The 16180-nt window shown below is 45.5% G+C and overlaps 1 protein-coding gene across 3 annotated transcripts in view; it reads left to right on the top strand.

Annotated features, from left to right (window-relative positions):
- The window catches only part of XPC (XPC complex subunit, DNA damage recognition and repair factor), a 39146-nt gene that overhangs the window by 16217 nt on the left and 6749 nt on the right, over positions 1-16180 (top strand). For 2 of the 3 annotated variants that reach the window (XM_012472539.3, XM_012472534.3), the window contains exons 8-15: positions 3760-3849; positions 4707-5585; positions 7048-7208; positions 10731-10812; positions 12403-12537; positions 12620-12789; positions 13344-13437; positions 13972-14061. In XM_012472539.3, the coding sequence (XP_012327962.2) occupies positions 3760-3849; positions 4707-5585; positions 7048-7208; positions 10731-10812; positions 12403-12537; positions 12620-12789; positions 13344-13437; positions 13972-14061 (1701 nt within the window). Of the gene's footprint in view, positions 1-3759; positions 3850-4706; positions 5586-7047; positions 7209-10730; positions 10813-12402; positions 12538-12619; positions 12790-13343; positions 13438-13971; positions 14062-15147; positions 16174-16180 lie in introns of those variants that run through there. The other variant, XM_012472555.2, reaches the window with a different exon arrangement.

Genomic DNA, 16180 nt, shown 5'->3' with positions numbered 1-16180 from the left:
CAGTGGGTATCTTTATGATACTGAATGCTGCCGCCTGGAACGCAAATTCTTGTCTTGGTATAGCTGTTTTTCCCTTAAATCATGATCTGCACTGAGTCTACCCCAAACATTCCTCCGACTATAAGCAAGATAAGATTTTATATCTGTATAGCTGCTTATTCCTTAATTCATGCTCTGTACCATGTCTGCTCTAGGCATTCCTCTGACTATGAACTAAGATATAATTATATATATATATGGGAATAACTGAGTAATAAAATATTCTTCAGGCACTAATTATTCTGACTATAAACTAATACATGTTTATATATAAAGGATTATATAAAGGAAATAACTGAGTAGTAACACTATAAACTAAGATATTCTTCAGGCACTAATTGTGCCAGGGATCTGCTTAGCTCTCCTTCCTCGGTGCCCAGATTGGGGGTAACCCACATATAGTTACTCTACCATTTTACATTCCCACCAACAATGAAGAAGGATTCCAAATCTTTGCCAACACTTGGTTAGTTTCTGGTGTTTTGTTATAGTCATGCTGTTTTGATTTCTATAGCTTTGTAGTAAGTTTTGAAATCAGGAAGCCTCAATGTAACTTTGTTGATTTACAGTATGCTTGGCTATCTAGGGCCTCTTGGAATTCCATATGAATTTGATAATCTGTTCTCCATTTCTGTGAAAAAAGTGTTGGAATTTTGATAGGACTGCCCTGAATCTGTAGATTAATTTGGGTAGCATTGCCATCTGGTTACTATTAGCGCGTCCAGTCCATATGCATGGATGCCTCTCCTTTTATTTTTGTCTTTAATTTCTTTCAGGTATATTTTGTAGTTTTCAGTGTACACATCTTTCACATTGATTAAATTTTTTCCTAGGTACTTTATTCTTCTTGATATTATTGGAAATAGCATTGTTTTCTGAATTTCTCTTTTAGATTGTTAATTGCAAATGTATAGAAACACAACTGATTTTTTTGTGTTGATCTTGTACCCTGTAGCTTTGCTGAATTCATTTATTAGCTCTACTAGCTTTCTTGTGCATTCTCTGAAATTTTCTATGTTTACAATGATGCCATCTGTGAGTAGATCATTTTACTTCTTCCTGTTCAGTTTGCATGCCTGTTGTGTCTTTTTCTTGCCTAATTGCTCTGGCTAGGACTTCAAGTACAATGTTGAATAATGGTGGTGACAACAGGCATCCTTGTTTTGTTCCTGATAATTAGTGGGGAAAGCTTTTAATCTTTCACCATTAAGTATCACACTAGCTCTGGGTTTTCATAAATGCTCTTCATCATGTTGACTTAGTTCCCTTCTATTCCTAGTGTTCTGAATGTGTTTTTTATCATGAAAGCCTGTTGGATTGTCTCAGATGTGTTTTTCTGTGTTAGTTGAAATGATCCTCTGGATTTTCTTTTCTTCATTCTATTAAAGTATATTTAATTGATTTTTCTTATGTTGAACCACCCTTGCATTCCTAGGATAAGTCCCACTTGGTCAATGTTGTATAACCCTTTTAATATGTTGTTCAGTTTGTTTGTTAGTATTTTGTTGAGGATTTGTGCATCTGTATTCATAAATTGGTTTATTTTCTTGTGATATCTTTATCTGGCCTTGGTGTCAGGCTAATGCTTGCCTCATAGAACGAGTGAAAAAATGTTTCTTATTCTAATGTTTGGAAGAGTTTGAGAAAGATTAGGGTAAATTCCCCTTGAACTGTTTGCTAGAATTCACCAGTGAGGTCATCTGGTCCTAGACATTTCATTGTTGGGAGGTTTTTGATTTCTGAATCCATCTGTTGTTACAGATCTTTTCAGATTTTCCATTCCTTCTTTAGTCAGGTTTGGTCGTGTGTATCTTTCTGGAGTTTTGTCCATTTTCTCTACATAATCTAATTAGTAGGGATCATACAATTCTGTAACCTGATTTTTTTTTTTTTTTTTTTTTTTTTTTTTTTGAGACGGAGTTTCGCTCTTGTTACCCAGGCTGGAGTGCAATGGCACGATCTTGGCTCACCGCAACCTCTGCCTCCTGGGTTCAGGCAATTCTTCCTGCCTCAATCTCCTGAGTAGCTGGGATTACGGGCACGCACCACCATGCCCAGCTAATTTTTTGTATTTTTAGTAGAGACGGGGTTTCACCATGTTGACCAGGATGGTCTCGATCTCTTGACCTCGTGATCCACCCGCCTCGGCCTCCCAAAGTGCTGGGATTACAGGCGTGAGCCACCGCTCCCGGCCTGTAACCTGATTTTTTTCCTCATTAATGTACATTGATAGATGTCTTGTTAAAGGTGGTGACTGTGTACGCTTGGGTAGCACTAGACTATTTCCAGAGTCTTCTTCCCTACATTATCTTATCCTCTTTAGAATCCTGTGAGGAAGGTAAGGCAGGGATTATTCTAGATGCAGGAATCCAGGTTTAGGGAAGTTACTCAGCTAGTGGTAAACACTTAGTTATCCAGACTTCTGGACCTGTGCTTCTGTGCCATGCTGTACAATAAAAAACTGAGAAATGAATACTGGTACCATGCTATCAGCTAAACTACAGACATTATTTGGATTTTCCAAGTTTTCCCACTGATACCCTTTCTCTATTCCATGATACTAGTTTGCATTTAGTCATCATGTCTCCTTAGTCTCCTCCAGTGTGTGACAATGTTTTGGTCGTTCCCTGTCTTTCATGACCTTGACACTTTGGAAATTTCTAGCTGCAGAAGAAACAGGGCAAAAGTGGCTGGGTGTGGTGGCTCACGCCTATAATCCCGGCACTTTGGGAGGCTGAGGCAGGTAGATCATGAGGTTATGAGTTCTGGCCAACATGGTGAAACCCCGTCTCTACTTAAGTTACAAAAAATTAGCTGGGCGTGGTGGCGTGTGCCTGTAGTCCCAACTACTTAGGAGGCTGAGGCAGGAGAATCGCTTGGACCCGGGAGGCGGAGGTTGCAGTGACCCAAGATCACACCATTGCACTCCAGCTTGGGTGACAGGGCAAGACTCTTGTTTCAAAAAAACAAAAGAAAGAAAAGAAACAAGACAAAAGCAATCATTTATCTCACTATAACATGGCTCCCCACACCTGACTTTCTCCCGAGGCTGTGACAGTAATTGAGGAGAGACGCTGGGACCTGGAGACTTGTGTGGGAAGGCCCTGCCCGAGTACATTATCACTGTTGCTGTTGGAGGTCAAGTCCCCCGAGGGGCTCCCAGACTTCCAGGTTAACAGTGTTCAGAGCTGCAGCCTCAGTTAAAAATTCAATGTGAGGAAAAATGGAAAACAGGGAACAGACTTAGGTGATTTGGTGATAATGATATTTTCTACTTTTTCTTCCCAAAGTGGTATTGCGTTTTATTATTTTAGTCATAAACACAATACATATCGTTACAGAACTATCAGAAGATAGGTAAGCAGAGAAAAAAATCCTGTTAACACCCATAACCCAGTATATGGATCCTTTTTCAAATATACATGTATGTCTAAATTTCTACTTACCTATTTTTTCTTATAAAAATGTAATCACATCATACTTTTTAAAGGAAAACTTCTATTTTCCTTTAATATATGACAAGCATGTTCCTGTTATTCTATGAAGATAAACCTGTGCGTCATCGTTAACCGTGTTGAGAGTTTCTGTCGTCTACTGTTAGACAGCCTGGCTATTTCCAGCTTTTCCCTGTCTTGAATAAGCACCATAACAAACAACATTGAACTCATTACATCTTCAATTACTTTCTCAGGATAACTGTGTTCTTCTTTTTCATCATAGATATTCTTACTGATTCTCCGGGCTCTGCAGCTCCTGACCCGGCTGGTATTGTCTCTACAGCCAATTCCTCTGAAGTCAGCAATAGCAAAGGTGAGGTGCTCAGGGCTGCTAGAGAAGAGGGGCAGTTGACAGGACAAATTGTCACACTTAAAACAGTTGATCAATATTCTATGTTTAAGAGCTGGTGTTCATAGAGTGTGCATTCTTTTGAGCTTTGCACATATACCCTGTGTTAGGGAAGACTTGGGTACGTGAGTGGGTATCTAGTAACCTGAGCTTCATAGCTTCATGTGTGCGGAGTGGCCTGTGAGAGGTCTCGGCCCACTGCTGCTTTTGTTTCTTTTCTGTAAATTGGGTGGAACGGTGCCTGTCCTCACTCACACCATGGGGTGCTGATAAGTGAAGCACTGTGAGTTTTGAGGTGTTCTGGGTTAGCTTTGAGAAGCTAAATGCTGTACTCATTGGGATATTGGCATTATCTGAAGGCTGGTGGTCTAGAAGCTGATTTTCATAACATCTGTATTCTTAAAACTACAGCTATATTAAGTCCATAAGTATTTGTTTGCAAAACGCATATGTGCAAGGTGGGTAGTAATACTACTGGGGAAGCTGAAACTCAGAGGTTAAGTAATTTACCTAATTTACATAACCAGCAAGAGCTAGAACTGCAATTCAAACTCAGGTTTGGCTGTTTCCAAATCTGTGTTCTTTTCTCTTTACGGTTAGGGTGAAAAGAATTATACTGTGCCTTTATCTAAGATGCTACAGATTTTAGCCCATATATGCATACAACCCTGAAGGATAGCCAGTTGATCACTGTCTGAGCTGGCCACATCTTGATGTATTGGTTCTCTAGCTAGCAACTTAACCCTATTAGACTATATTATTTCTTTTGTATCATTAGAAAAGAGAGAGGAAAAAAAGCAAAATTTCTTACTTTCTTTAAGGGAAAGAAACCTTCCAAGAAGAAATTGACTGTGGATCCTGGAGGCTCTTCGGAATCTTCCAGCCAAGTTCTAGAAAACTACACCAAGCCAAAGACCAGCAAAGGAACCAAACAAGAGGAAACCTTTGCTAAGGGCACCTGCAAGCCAAGTGCCAAAGGGAAGAACAAGGCAGACAGAAAGAAACGGAGCAAGCCCTCCTCCAGTGAGGAAGATGAGGGCCTGCGAGGCAAGCAGGAGGAGGCAACCCAGCGACGTCCACATGGCCGGGAGCGGCGGGTGGCCTCTAGGGTGTCTTATAAAGAGGAGAGTGGGAGTGATGAGGCTGGCAGTGGCTCTGATTTTGAGCTCTCCAGTGGAGAAGCCTCTGATCCCTCTAATGAAGATTCCGAGCCTGGCCCTCCAAAGCAGAGGAAGGCCCCCGCTCCTCAGAGGACAAAGGCTGGGTCCAAGAGTGCCTCCAAGACCCAACGTGGGAGCCATCATGAGGACCCAAGCTTGCCAGCGGCATCCTCAAGTTCTTCAAGTAGTAAAAGAGGCAAGAAAATGTCCAGTGATGGTGAGAAGGCAGAAGAAAGGAGCCTACCTGGTGTAGACCAGTGGCTAGAGGTGTTCTGTGAGCAGGAGGAAAAGTGGATATGTGTGGACTGTGTGCACGGCGTGGTGGGCCAGCCTCTGACCTGTTATAGGTATGCCACCAAGCCCATGACCTATGTGGTGGGCATTGACAGTGACGGCTGGGTCCGAGATGTCACACAGAGGTACGACCCAGCCTGGATGACAGTGACCCGCAAGTGCCGGGTTGATGCTGAGTGGTGGGCTGAGACCTTGAGACCATACCAGAGCCCGTTTTTGGACAGGGAGAAGAAAGAAGACATGGAGGTAAGGCTTGGCCGATAGGGGTTATTGAAAAGACCAAGTCAGGTTATTGAAATTATTCCCATTTTTGAGCACCTTATATATGCCCAGAACTATGTTGAGTATTTTTAGTGTGTTGTCTCATTTAATTGTTACAGCACTATAAAGCTGGAGAAGTTGTTGCCTTGATTTTAATGTACAAAGTTGTGGAGTTGAGAGATGAACTGCCCTGGTGTTTGTGCCCAGGTCTGTGTGCCTTTGGAGCCTGTATACTTTCAGTTATTGCCCAGTTATACATTTGGAGCTTTAAAATAATTTACGCAAGCAATATAACTCAGACTGAGTGAAAGAAGGAATGACGCATGGATGTATTCTCCCCCACTTCCCCATGATGCGTGCATATAGAGATGCATGTGCAAACATCCCTTACACGTAGAACACTCACCTCCTGGGAAAGAGGCATCTTAGGATGAGACAATATCTTCAGTCTGTTGAGAAGGCAGACTAGGAGGCAAAGACTTCTAGATCATAACACAGCTATGTCACTCGGTCTTAGGACCAGCACTGACACCAGGAAGAGGGCCTGAGCTGCCTGTCTGTACAGTTACGATGGTGTGGGTTGGAGCTTGCCTTCTACACAGGAACATGCCCAGATTTGTCGCAGGGTTATTTCTAGTCACTCAGTATAGGTAAAGTACAGATGTATTCATCATTTCCTATAGGAGTGCAATGCATTCCATATTGAGAGTTTGCTCCAGGAGCGTTCTTGGTTCATTTTACTTAGTAATGACGGGTTAAGTGGGAATTAGGCAGATGGTGTTGCAACTAACCTACCTAAAGCTCAATGGAAGCTGAATGTGCAGCATCCTCTCCTACTCTCAGCAATTCCACAATGCCAGTCCTTAACTAGTCGGTTGGGGTTTTTGAAGAGATGCCAAGTGCAAGCCTAAGAGAGCCTGGTGAACAGGGTGACTTACAGCAGTGGAACTGCCTACTGAGAAATCAGCAGTCGATAGGGCAGAGAGAACACTGTCAGAGTGGACCAAGAGAAAAGTTGCAGGGTGAGAACCGCTCCTCTCAATTTCCTGTGAGAGCAGGCAGGTAAACTTGTGCTCTGGAAGAGGATTGTCACTTTGAGATAAGACCTTCTTACCGAAGAGCACTGTGTTTTTCTTCCTTGCAGACCTTTAACAGAGCAGGCACTGATCTGCTAGGGCTGGGTAAGGCATCTAAGCATTCAAATAGATTAGACGACTTTTTCAAGTTGCCACAAGCCACAGATTTATTTAATTCTTTTATAGCTTTTGATCTATAACTTAAACATTATGGCTGGAGCTATAGATGTGATGTTACAGAATCATTAGTGTTCATGAAACCTCAGCTCCACCATCTGTTGTCCAAACAAGTTAGTCTAAGGATCATCTCCCTCAAACTTCATTTCCTCTTCTAAATAACATGCTCAATATTGTCTGTCTGGCCTTTGCAGTTTCAGGCAAAACACATGGACCAGCCTTTGCCCACTGCCATTGGCTTATATAAGAACCACCCGCTGTATGCCCTGAAGCGGCATCTCCTGAAATATGAGGCCATCTATCCCGAGACAGCTGCCATCCTTGGGTATTGTCGTGGAGAAGCAATCTACTCCAGGTGCGTGAGGCAGCCTGGTTGGCCTCAGGCTTCCTGATGGTGTGGGATTAGCAGCCTTCTTCCTGGGCAAGGTTGCTCTTGGGAGCGCTGTGACTGGACAGTGTTCTCAGGATGAGCCAGTGTGTGTGTGCTGTGTATGTGTGATGAGTAGGAGAGATGAAAATTTGAAAATTAAAACAGGGATTAAAAGAATGGCAGGGGAAAAACAGTTACAAGGGAAAGAAAACACAAAGTAGGAAAAAATTTAAAATAGGGCAATAAAAAACACACCCCACAAATAAAAGCATACAAAAGGAAGGAATAAGGGATTTGATTATGAAAGTTAAAAGTGAGTGGATTTTTCGTGGGTACAGAGCCCTGTTGGGATGAAAAAAGTTCTGGAAATGGATGGTGATAATGGTGGGACAACGTTGTAAATGGACCTAATGCCACTGAACTGCACGCTTAAAAATGGTTAAAATGGTGTATTTTATGTTACTGTATTTTATACCACAGTAAAAAAGCTAAAAAAAAAAAAAAGTGGAATAAGAGTAAAAACTGAATAAAATATATATATAATTAAAACTGAAAAATATTAATACAATTTTGAGGTAAGAAAAAAATCGAAACAGGAATTTTGAGAAATAGGAATAAAAAGCAAATAAAAGAAATGATTTTAAAAGACATGGGATGTGCAAGACCAAGAAATAGGAGATGTTCTTAATAAATGAGAAAACAGGAAGGTACAGAAAAGAAAGAGAAAAAGGAAACGTAAGGGAAACCCACATGAGAGTGGGTGATTTGAGCCCTCCCTCTGGGAATGACTTCCTGCTTGTCAGCCCCCCATGGGAGACATACCCTCTGTTCAGGGCTTTGCCCTGTCTTGGAGCTTTCTGTTTAATGTCAGGGGGCATGGTGCCCTGGGCAGGGACAGGGCTTTGCTGTTGTGGGTTGTTAGCACCCAGCAGTCAAAGGCAGTAGGGGGCCTGGGCTACCCTGATACAGGCTTCCTCTTGTGGGTATGTATGGTAGTTGGGAGAAAGAAAGCCTGTTGGGAAGAGCATGCTGGTGTCTTCCAGAGGCACCATGTCAGTGATAGAAGGAATTATTAGAGGTTCATGTTTATTGATTTATTTTTTATCATGGTAAAATATATATAACATAAAATTTACCATCTTAACCATTTTTTTTGAAGTTGTAACATTTTATACCATTTTTTAAGTGTATGCCCTATAGCATTAAGCACATTCACACTGTCATCCAACCATCACCACCATCCAACTCCAGATTTCTTTTTCTCTTCCCAAACCGAAACTCCATCCCCATCAAAAACTCCCCATTCCCCTTCTCCAGCCCTGCACTTACCATTCTCCTTTCTGTCTCTGAGTGTGCCTACTATAGGAACCTATGTAGGTGGAATCGTGGTATTTATAATCATATTGTGACTGGCTTATTTCACTTAGCGTAATGTCCTCAGGGTTCATCCATATTGTATGTAGCATGGGTCAGAATTTCCTTTTAGGCTAATATTCCACTGTGTGAGCGTACTATATTTTGCTTATGCCTTCATCTATTGATGGGCACTTGGCTTGTCTCCACCTTTTGGCTATTGTGAATTGTGCTGCTGTGAAGCTGGGTGTGCAGATAGCTCTTCAAGAATCTGCTTTCAATTTTTTTTTTTTTTTTTTTCCTATACCCAGTAGAATTACTAGGCCAGATGGTAATTCCCATAATTTTTTTTAGGAACCATCTTACCATTTCCACAGCAGCTACACCATTTTACATTTTCACCAACAGTCCACAAGGTCTCCACTTTCCCCACATCCTCATTGACACTTGTTACTTTCTGTGTTTTGGTAATAGCCATTGTAACGGGTATGAAGTGGTTAGAAGTTCACATTTATGCTGAGAGGACTATGTCCATTTCCCTGCTGTTTTCCTTAGGAAGATGTTCAGATACTGCCTACCTGTCAACCCCTAAGACACCTTTTCTACTCGCTCCTGTCTGAAGACCGAGACCATGACATAATCACTCCTCTGGGCAAAGATGTTCTGTCCCCAGTGGGAGCAAGAGTGGAGCTTCCCACTCTGGCAGGTTGATGCTGCTGGCAGAAGTGCTGCTCTGGCACTCAGGAAACATTTGGTCCTCCTAGCAACCATGTGCAGTAGAAAAGACAGAGTTCATTGTCCCTAGTTGATAGGTGAGGACACAGATGCTCCTTGACTTAGGATGAAGTTGGAGCCCTATAAACCCATCGGAAGCTGAAAATATCCTAAGTTGAGAATGCATTTAACATACCTAACCTGCCGAACCTAATTGGACCTGCTGTAGGTGGAATCATATGGTATTTGTGGTCATTTTGTGAATGGCTTATTTCACTTAGCATAAAGTCCTCAAGGTTCACTCATGTTGTATAAAGCATGAATCATAGCTTAGCTGAGCCTCCCTTAAACATGCTGAGAACACAGCCTACAGTTGGGCACAGTCGTCTAACACAAAGCCTATAATGAAGTCTTCAATATCTCATGTAATTTATTGAATACTGTACTGAAAATGAAAAAGAGAATGGTTGTATGGGTACTTGAAGTACAGTTCGTCCCGAGTGCATATTGCTTTTGCATCATCATAAAGATGAAAATTCTTGAATCAAACCATTGGTGTTGGGGACCATCTATACTGAAACTCAGGAAGGTAAAGTGACTTGCCCACATTTCCCAGCCAGGAAGTGGCACAGGCAAGATTCAACCTCCATCCATTGTGCTGTGCTGAAATTCAGCCTCAGGCTGCCCTATGGGTAAGGGCCTGAACCTGCACTAGGAAGAAATGGGGTGCCCTTGCTCATTGGTGGAACCACTCTTTCTGAACAGAGTGAAGGGGTACAAACTAACGAGATGGGTATGCCTTATTACTGGTGGCTTGGCAAGGGAAGGGTTGAGCCTCATTGTAAGGTAGATTTGCATGGTTTTGGTACAGTCTTAGCTCTGGAGGAAAAGTGAAGCCAGAGGATCTTTGCCCTCCAGGAATCATTTGACTCTTTCATGTGCGTGTGTCTTGATTGTGTGATAGCTTAGTAGCTTATTATAATTGGTTTCTACACAGCCTTCCTTTGGGTTCACTGCCCCCTACTCTAGACACTTCCTTCCCCTGCATAGTGTTAATAGCAGAGCAAATGTAACTGCCCTGCACACAGCAGTCTTTACCCTATCCTGATAGGCTGCAGAGGGAGCTCTCACCAGGCTCTGGACAGCAGAGGAGAGGAAAACCTATGGAGGGGAGGAGTGGTGGAGGCAAAGCACGAAGGCTACAGAGTAACTCCATGCAGATTAGAATTTGTAAGTGGACATATTCCCCAAAAGACAGGCAGTCCACATTCAAGGCTGTTTGCCTAGCACAGCTGCTCTGGGTCCCCTAGGAGCCCGGCTTGCTCCAGGGTGGCAGAGCCTGAGGAGGGAGCCTGCAGGACCGCGCTCTCCACTGTCCTGCGTTCCCGTGGTGGGGCTGTGGACTGAGTTTGCCTTTGTCTTTCCATGTTGGTTCTGTAGGGATTGTGTGCACACTCTACACTCCAGGGACACGTGGCTGAAGAAAGCAAGAGTGGTGAGGCTTGGAGAAGTGCCCTACAAGGTAACTGGAGCTGGGGGTCCCTGCGGAGAGTGGGGATGCAGGACTGTAGCTGAGTGGGAGAGCCAGGGTCAGAGGAATGGTGATGAGGATCTTGCACTGGATCTGGATCAGAAATGTCTCACTTTCCCAGCTTGAGCAGGGTTTGAGGAGACAAGCGTTTAAATTGTCTTACTAATAAGTCATTTGTAAGAAATGGACCTGCCAAAACACAAAAGAAATCTAGGCCAAAAAGCAGGCCTCAGACTCCTGTTGTGAGTTCAAAGGCTCTACAGGTTGGAACTGAGTTATTGGGTGGTTCTGGGAGGTCAGAGCCCTGCTTTATAGCAGCATGTTCTCCAGTCAAATTGCCTTTCTGTTTTTCAGTTCACCAAGCATTTTGCATGTGTGTGATCTCTGTTGCCTCTCAAAAGCCATAGGAATTGGCATTATGATGCCCATTTTACAGATGAGAAATGGGCATCTGGAGCTCAGGACAAGTGACTTGTCCAAGTCCACACAGTAAAATGGCAGAGCAGAGCCCAGTTGAGAATCCCAGGCCCTGCCGCAAAGCCAGTGCCTCTTTCACATTGTGCTGTGGCACTATTAGGTCAGTTGCTCTTGAGGAACATGAACTGAGCAAGGTCCCACAGAGACTATTCACAGGACACACAGCTCAGTACGACCAGCAGAGTACAGTGGCTGATCACAGAGACCATTTATTTCTCGTCAGATCCCGGGAGTCCTTGGGGGTTGCAAGACTCTGGATGGGGAGTGGAGGGGCCCTGCTTAGTGGGAAGGGCTGCAGTTGCTGGTCGCAGTCACTACCAGCAGCAGGCTGGAGGGCGTGATGCTCCCAGGCCAGGCCTGCAGGGCTGCTGAGGATTTTCTCTGCCCTGGCTCACTTGTCTTTCTGCTGCTGTCAAAGAAGCAGCATAGTGCTGTGCAGTCGAAATGTAATGTGAGCCACACATTTGAATTTTTTAGTAGTAAATTAAAAAACAAAAACAGATGGAATTTTAACATTTATATACATCCAAATATATCTAAAATATTATTTCAGCAGTAGGAAATATTTTAGTGTTAATGAGATATTTTAAATCCATTTTGTTCCTAAGTCTAATCTTCTGTGTATTTGGCTTTCTGTATCTGCCAAGGCAGGTGGATCATTTGAGGTCAGGAGTTTCAGACCAGCCTGGCCAACAGGGTGAAACCCTGTCTCTATCCAAAATAAAAAAATTAGCCGGGCATGGTGGCAGGTGCCTATAGTCCCAGGTACTCGGAAACAGGCATGAGAATTGCTTGAACCCAGGAGGTGGAGGTTGCAGTGAGCCGAGATCACACCAGTGCACTCCAGCCTGGGCAACAGAGCGAGACTCTGTCTCAAAAAAAATAAAAAGGCAGGGGAAGGGCACTGACAATAGTGCCTGGGACAGAGAATGCTCCATAGCTAGTGCTTATAGTAAGAAAAGGGGAGAAAAAGCACTCTAGCTAGTAGGCGTGTTGTGAGGGGTTCACCGGGTACGAGGCATGCAGCACTGAGCGTGGTGCCTGGCCCAGTGCTGAAGAACTGGACGCCTTTGTTGTAAACTGTGGCTATGTCCTCTGGTGCAGATGGTGAAAGGCTATTCCAACCGTGCCCGGAAAGCCCGACTTGCTCAGCCCCAGCTGCGGGATGAAAATGATCTGGGCCTGTTTGGCTACTGGCAGACGGAGGAGTATCAGCCCCCCGTGGCCGTGGATGGGAAGGTGAGGGCATCATCAGAAGGGATCAGGACCAGGCTGCTTTGTTCCCCTGCTGGCCACATCCTGACGTGCTCATCCACCACAGGTGCCCCGGAATGAGTTTGGGAATGTGTACCTCTTCCTGCCCAGCATGATGCCTGTTGGCTGTGTCCAGCTGAACCTGCCTAATCTACACCGCGTGGCCCGCAAGCTGGACATCGACTGTGTCCAGGCCATCACTGGCTTTGATTTCCATGGCGGCTACTCCCATCCTGTGTGCGTGAGGGGCCTTTGATGGAGGCTAAACAGAGGGACAGGGAGGGGTGGCTCCGGAGATCGGGATGGAAAGCTGGCATGGGGCTGCTGGGAGTTGAGGCCTGATGGCTCTGACTTTCAGGATGTTACACTGGATTTCCAAAGTCATTGCTTTACCAATTCCGGCTTCCCTCCAGAGGCAATAGAGCCAATGAAACTGGCATCCTAATGCTGGATTAAAATGTTCTTCCCAGGTTCAGGGGCTCACAGGCTAGTGAGCAAAAAACAGTCATCATCCTTTCTGGGCAGCTGCCTGGTTAGTGAGCTCTATTCTGTGGTGGCGAGGCTGGACAGGGGCTTTCACCCCAGCTTTTTTAGGCAGGATCTGGGGAGGAAGAGGCAGTGCCAGTTTCCACAGGCTTGCCTTCTGCATGGGGGGTATGGGACACTGGCTGACCCAGGACATCCTTCAGGACCCCTGGTGCTCAAATGTGGCCCACTGTCTTCTGCAAACCGGGAGGAGAGGCAGAGCAGGCCGCAGGCTGGAGGGTTGACATTGCATTGTATCCCCACAGGACTGACGGATACATTGTCTGCGAGGAATTCAAAGATGTGCTCCTGACTGCCTGGGAAAATGAACAGGCGATCATTGAAAAGAAGGAGAAGGAGGTAAGTCCGTAGGCAGGACTGAGGAACCGCAGAAGTGGGAAGCAGCACTCCGCAGGTGGCCTCTTTCCTCCCCAGGCCGCGTCCATGTGCTCCCAGGCTCTTCCCAACCCTCTCTGACATGGCAGGCACCCGAAGGAGCAAGCCCTGGTTACAGCAGGCTCCTGCCTACCCTGCAGAGTCACTGTCACTGTCCCTCAGGGGCCCAGGTCCAGGCTCTAGGGTCTACTGCCCCTGCTGCCCACACCTGCCTCTGTTTTGAACCGCCTGTGTCCAGGTTCTGGAAGACCTCACCCGCTAAACATTTCGGAGTCAGTAACGATTAAAAAGGTGTCTGTTCTTGTGGCTTTCAAGTATAGTATATCACTTTGTAAATCCGATCAGTTTTTTTGGAAGTGAGACTTGGTATGAAGGAGAGGCTATATCTTCACTTAAAATCATGTATATATCTGTCTTTATGTTCCAGTTTCCATCTTACTATTTTTCCTGAAAATGTCAGTGCTTAACATTTTTCTCCTACTTCGTTTTTGCCTGCAGAAAAGGGAGAAACGGGCTCTAGGGAACTGGAAGCTGCTGACCAAAGGTCTTCTCATCAGGGAGAGGCTGAAGCGTCGCTATGGGCCCAAGGTCAGTGCGGGTTCTTTGCAGAGAAGACAAGCCCAGGGTCAGTTTCCTGGAGGTGCAGCTCAGAAAGCCCTGGCCCAGATTCTGCCCCAACACCAAGTCAGGGATAGCTTTGTGTTAGGATGCCTCAGTCCTTTGTCTCTTAAGGGCCCATGTTTTTACCTTTTTGGGAGAGGTGTCCCTGGAGTGAGGTCTCAGCTGGCTCACCGTGCCCCAAGCCCTGCCCCAGTGTCCCGGTTTCTACTGTCCACATGAGCACTGCCATGGGTCTGATTTGACACTAAACACATAGGGAGGGCCAAGCGTCCTGTGTTTGGTGAACCCTTCTGCCTCCCAGTATTCCCGGTGCCTGTGACCACCCTGCAGGCCTGCAGTGGCCTGTTCAGTACCTCTCTCAGCACCACATGTGCCAGGCCAGGCTTGGACGCAGGTGTGAATTTGACATGCAGCCCTCAAGGGGGCCCCTCCCTGGGGCAGACAGAGCCTAGACGCAGTTAGTGGTGCAGTTAGTGCCGTGTCAGACACAGCAGAAACTGCGCTGGCATGTTTGGTTCACTCTGTCCAACCCTCTGTGCTGCCTGTTTGCCTTTAAACATTTTTTCATCACGCTTCTCATTCCAATCCCTTTGGTGGAGAAAAAGCCCTTCATCTGGCTTTATGTTCTGACCAGCTCTTCCCAGTCATCCCAGCTGGCAGGGAGTGTCACCTCAGATCTTAGGGCTCCGAGGGCTGAACTGTGCATCTGGCCTATTCAAGTCATCATGTACTTTTGTTCAGAAATGAGGTAGCAAATACAAGGCACGGATCACAGGCATCCCCAGATATGGCAGTGTGCTCCTTGAGGGCAGCTTCCTGCCCGGCCATCCTTGTGTTGCTTAGCACTCAGCTCATAGCAGGTGCTCTGGTGTCTGCTTGGATTCACCCCAGGCTGAGGAAGGCTCAGTAAGAAAGGTCTGGACTCTCTTCCCTCCCCGTCCTCCCAGAGTCACACAGCTTAGGGCAGGCTGAGAACTTGCTGCCTCTTCACGGGGCTTCCTGATACCTGATTACTGACCCTGGCCTGTGTCCTTCCACCACTGCCCCATCTAGAGTGAGGCAGCAGCTTCCCATTCAGATGCAGGAGGTGGACTCTCTTCTGATGAAGAGGAGGGTCCCAGCTCTCAAGCAGAAGCAGCCAGGATACTGGCTGCTTCCTGGCCTCAAAACCGAGAAGATGAAGAAAAGCAGAAGCTGAAGGGTGGGCCCAAGAAGACCAAAAGGGAAAGGAAGGCAGCAGCTTCCCACCTGTTCCCATTTGAGAAGCTGTGAGCTGAGCACCCCCTACAGGGGCATCCACTACTTGGTGCTGCCCCGCTACTGGCCCCACACCTGCCCTGGGCATGCCCAGCCCCTGGTGATGGGGGCGTCTCTGCTGAGAAGGGAAACTGAGGCAGCATGCACTGAGGCGGGGCCAAGGGAGAGGAGGCCAAGCTGAGGAGGTGCTACAGGTCCAGCCTGGCCCCAGCCCTTGTCAGATTCACCCAGGGTGAAGCCTTCAAAGCTTTTTGCTACCAAAGTCCACTCACTCTTTGAGCTACAGAACACTTTGCCGGGAGACACTCTTCTGTCTCCTAGACCTGTTTTTCTCATTGGAAACATCAGTTTTTGTAGGGAAGCCACCGAGAGATTTCTGGATGGTGGTGCATCCATGAATGTGCTGATTCTTTCTCCCAGTTAGTCCTCATCTGTCTGACAAGTTCACTTGCCTCATTTGCAAGTGAACTTTCTCTGCAGGCTGCTTACCTTCCCGAGTCAGGCTTACTAATGCTGCCCTTGCTGCCTCTTTGCAGTAGCGGGGAGAGTAGAGAAGTACAGGTCATCTCAGATTATGGAATTGCTGGGATCTAGTTTTCCAAGTAACATTTTGTGGTGGCAGAAGCCTAAAAAAAAGCTAAAATCAGAAAAGGAAAGGAAAAACAGCAATTGAAAATTAAGGAAATGTTAGTAAAATAGATCAGTGTTAAACTAGATTCTGTTCATTACTAGATAAATGTATAAAGCTCTCTGTACTATAGACACTCAGGAGAAATAACTTTTATAACACTTTGAGAAAAAAATAAAGCATTTATCTAAAGACTTGGCT

The sequence above is a fragment of the Aotus nancymaae genome, unplaced genomic scaffold, assembly GCF_030222135.1.
Source record: "Aotus nancymaae isolate 86718 unplaced genomic scaffold, 86718_ANA_hifiasm-v0.15.2.pri h1tg000046l, whole genome shotgun sequence".
Taxonomy (NCBI): Eukaryota; Metazoa; Chordata; class Mammalia; order Primates; family Aotidae; genus Aotus; species Aotus nancymaae.
Note: the sequence above shows the minus strand (reverse complement) of the source record. Positions and strands in the feature narration are given on the sequence as shown.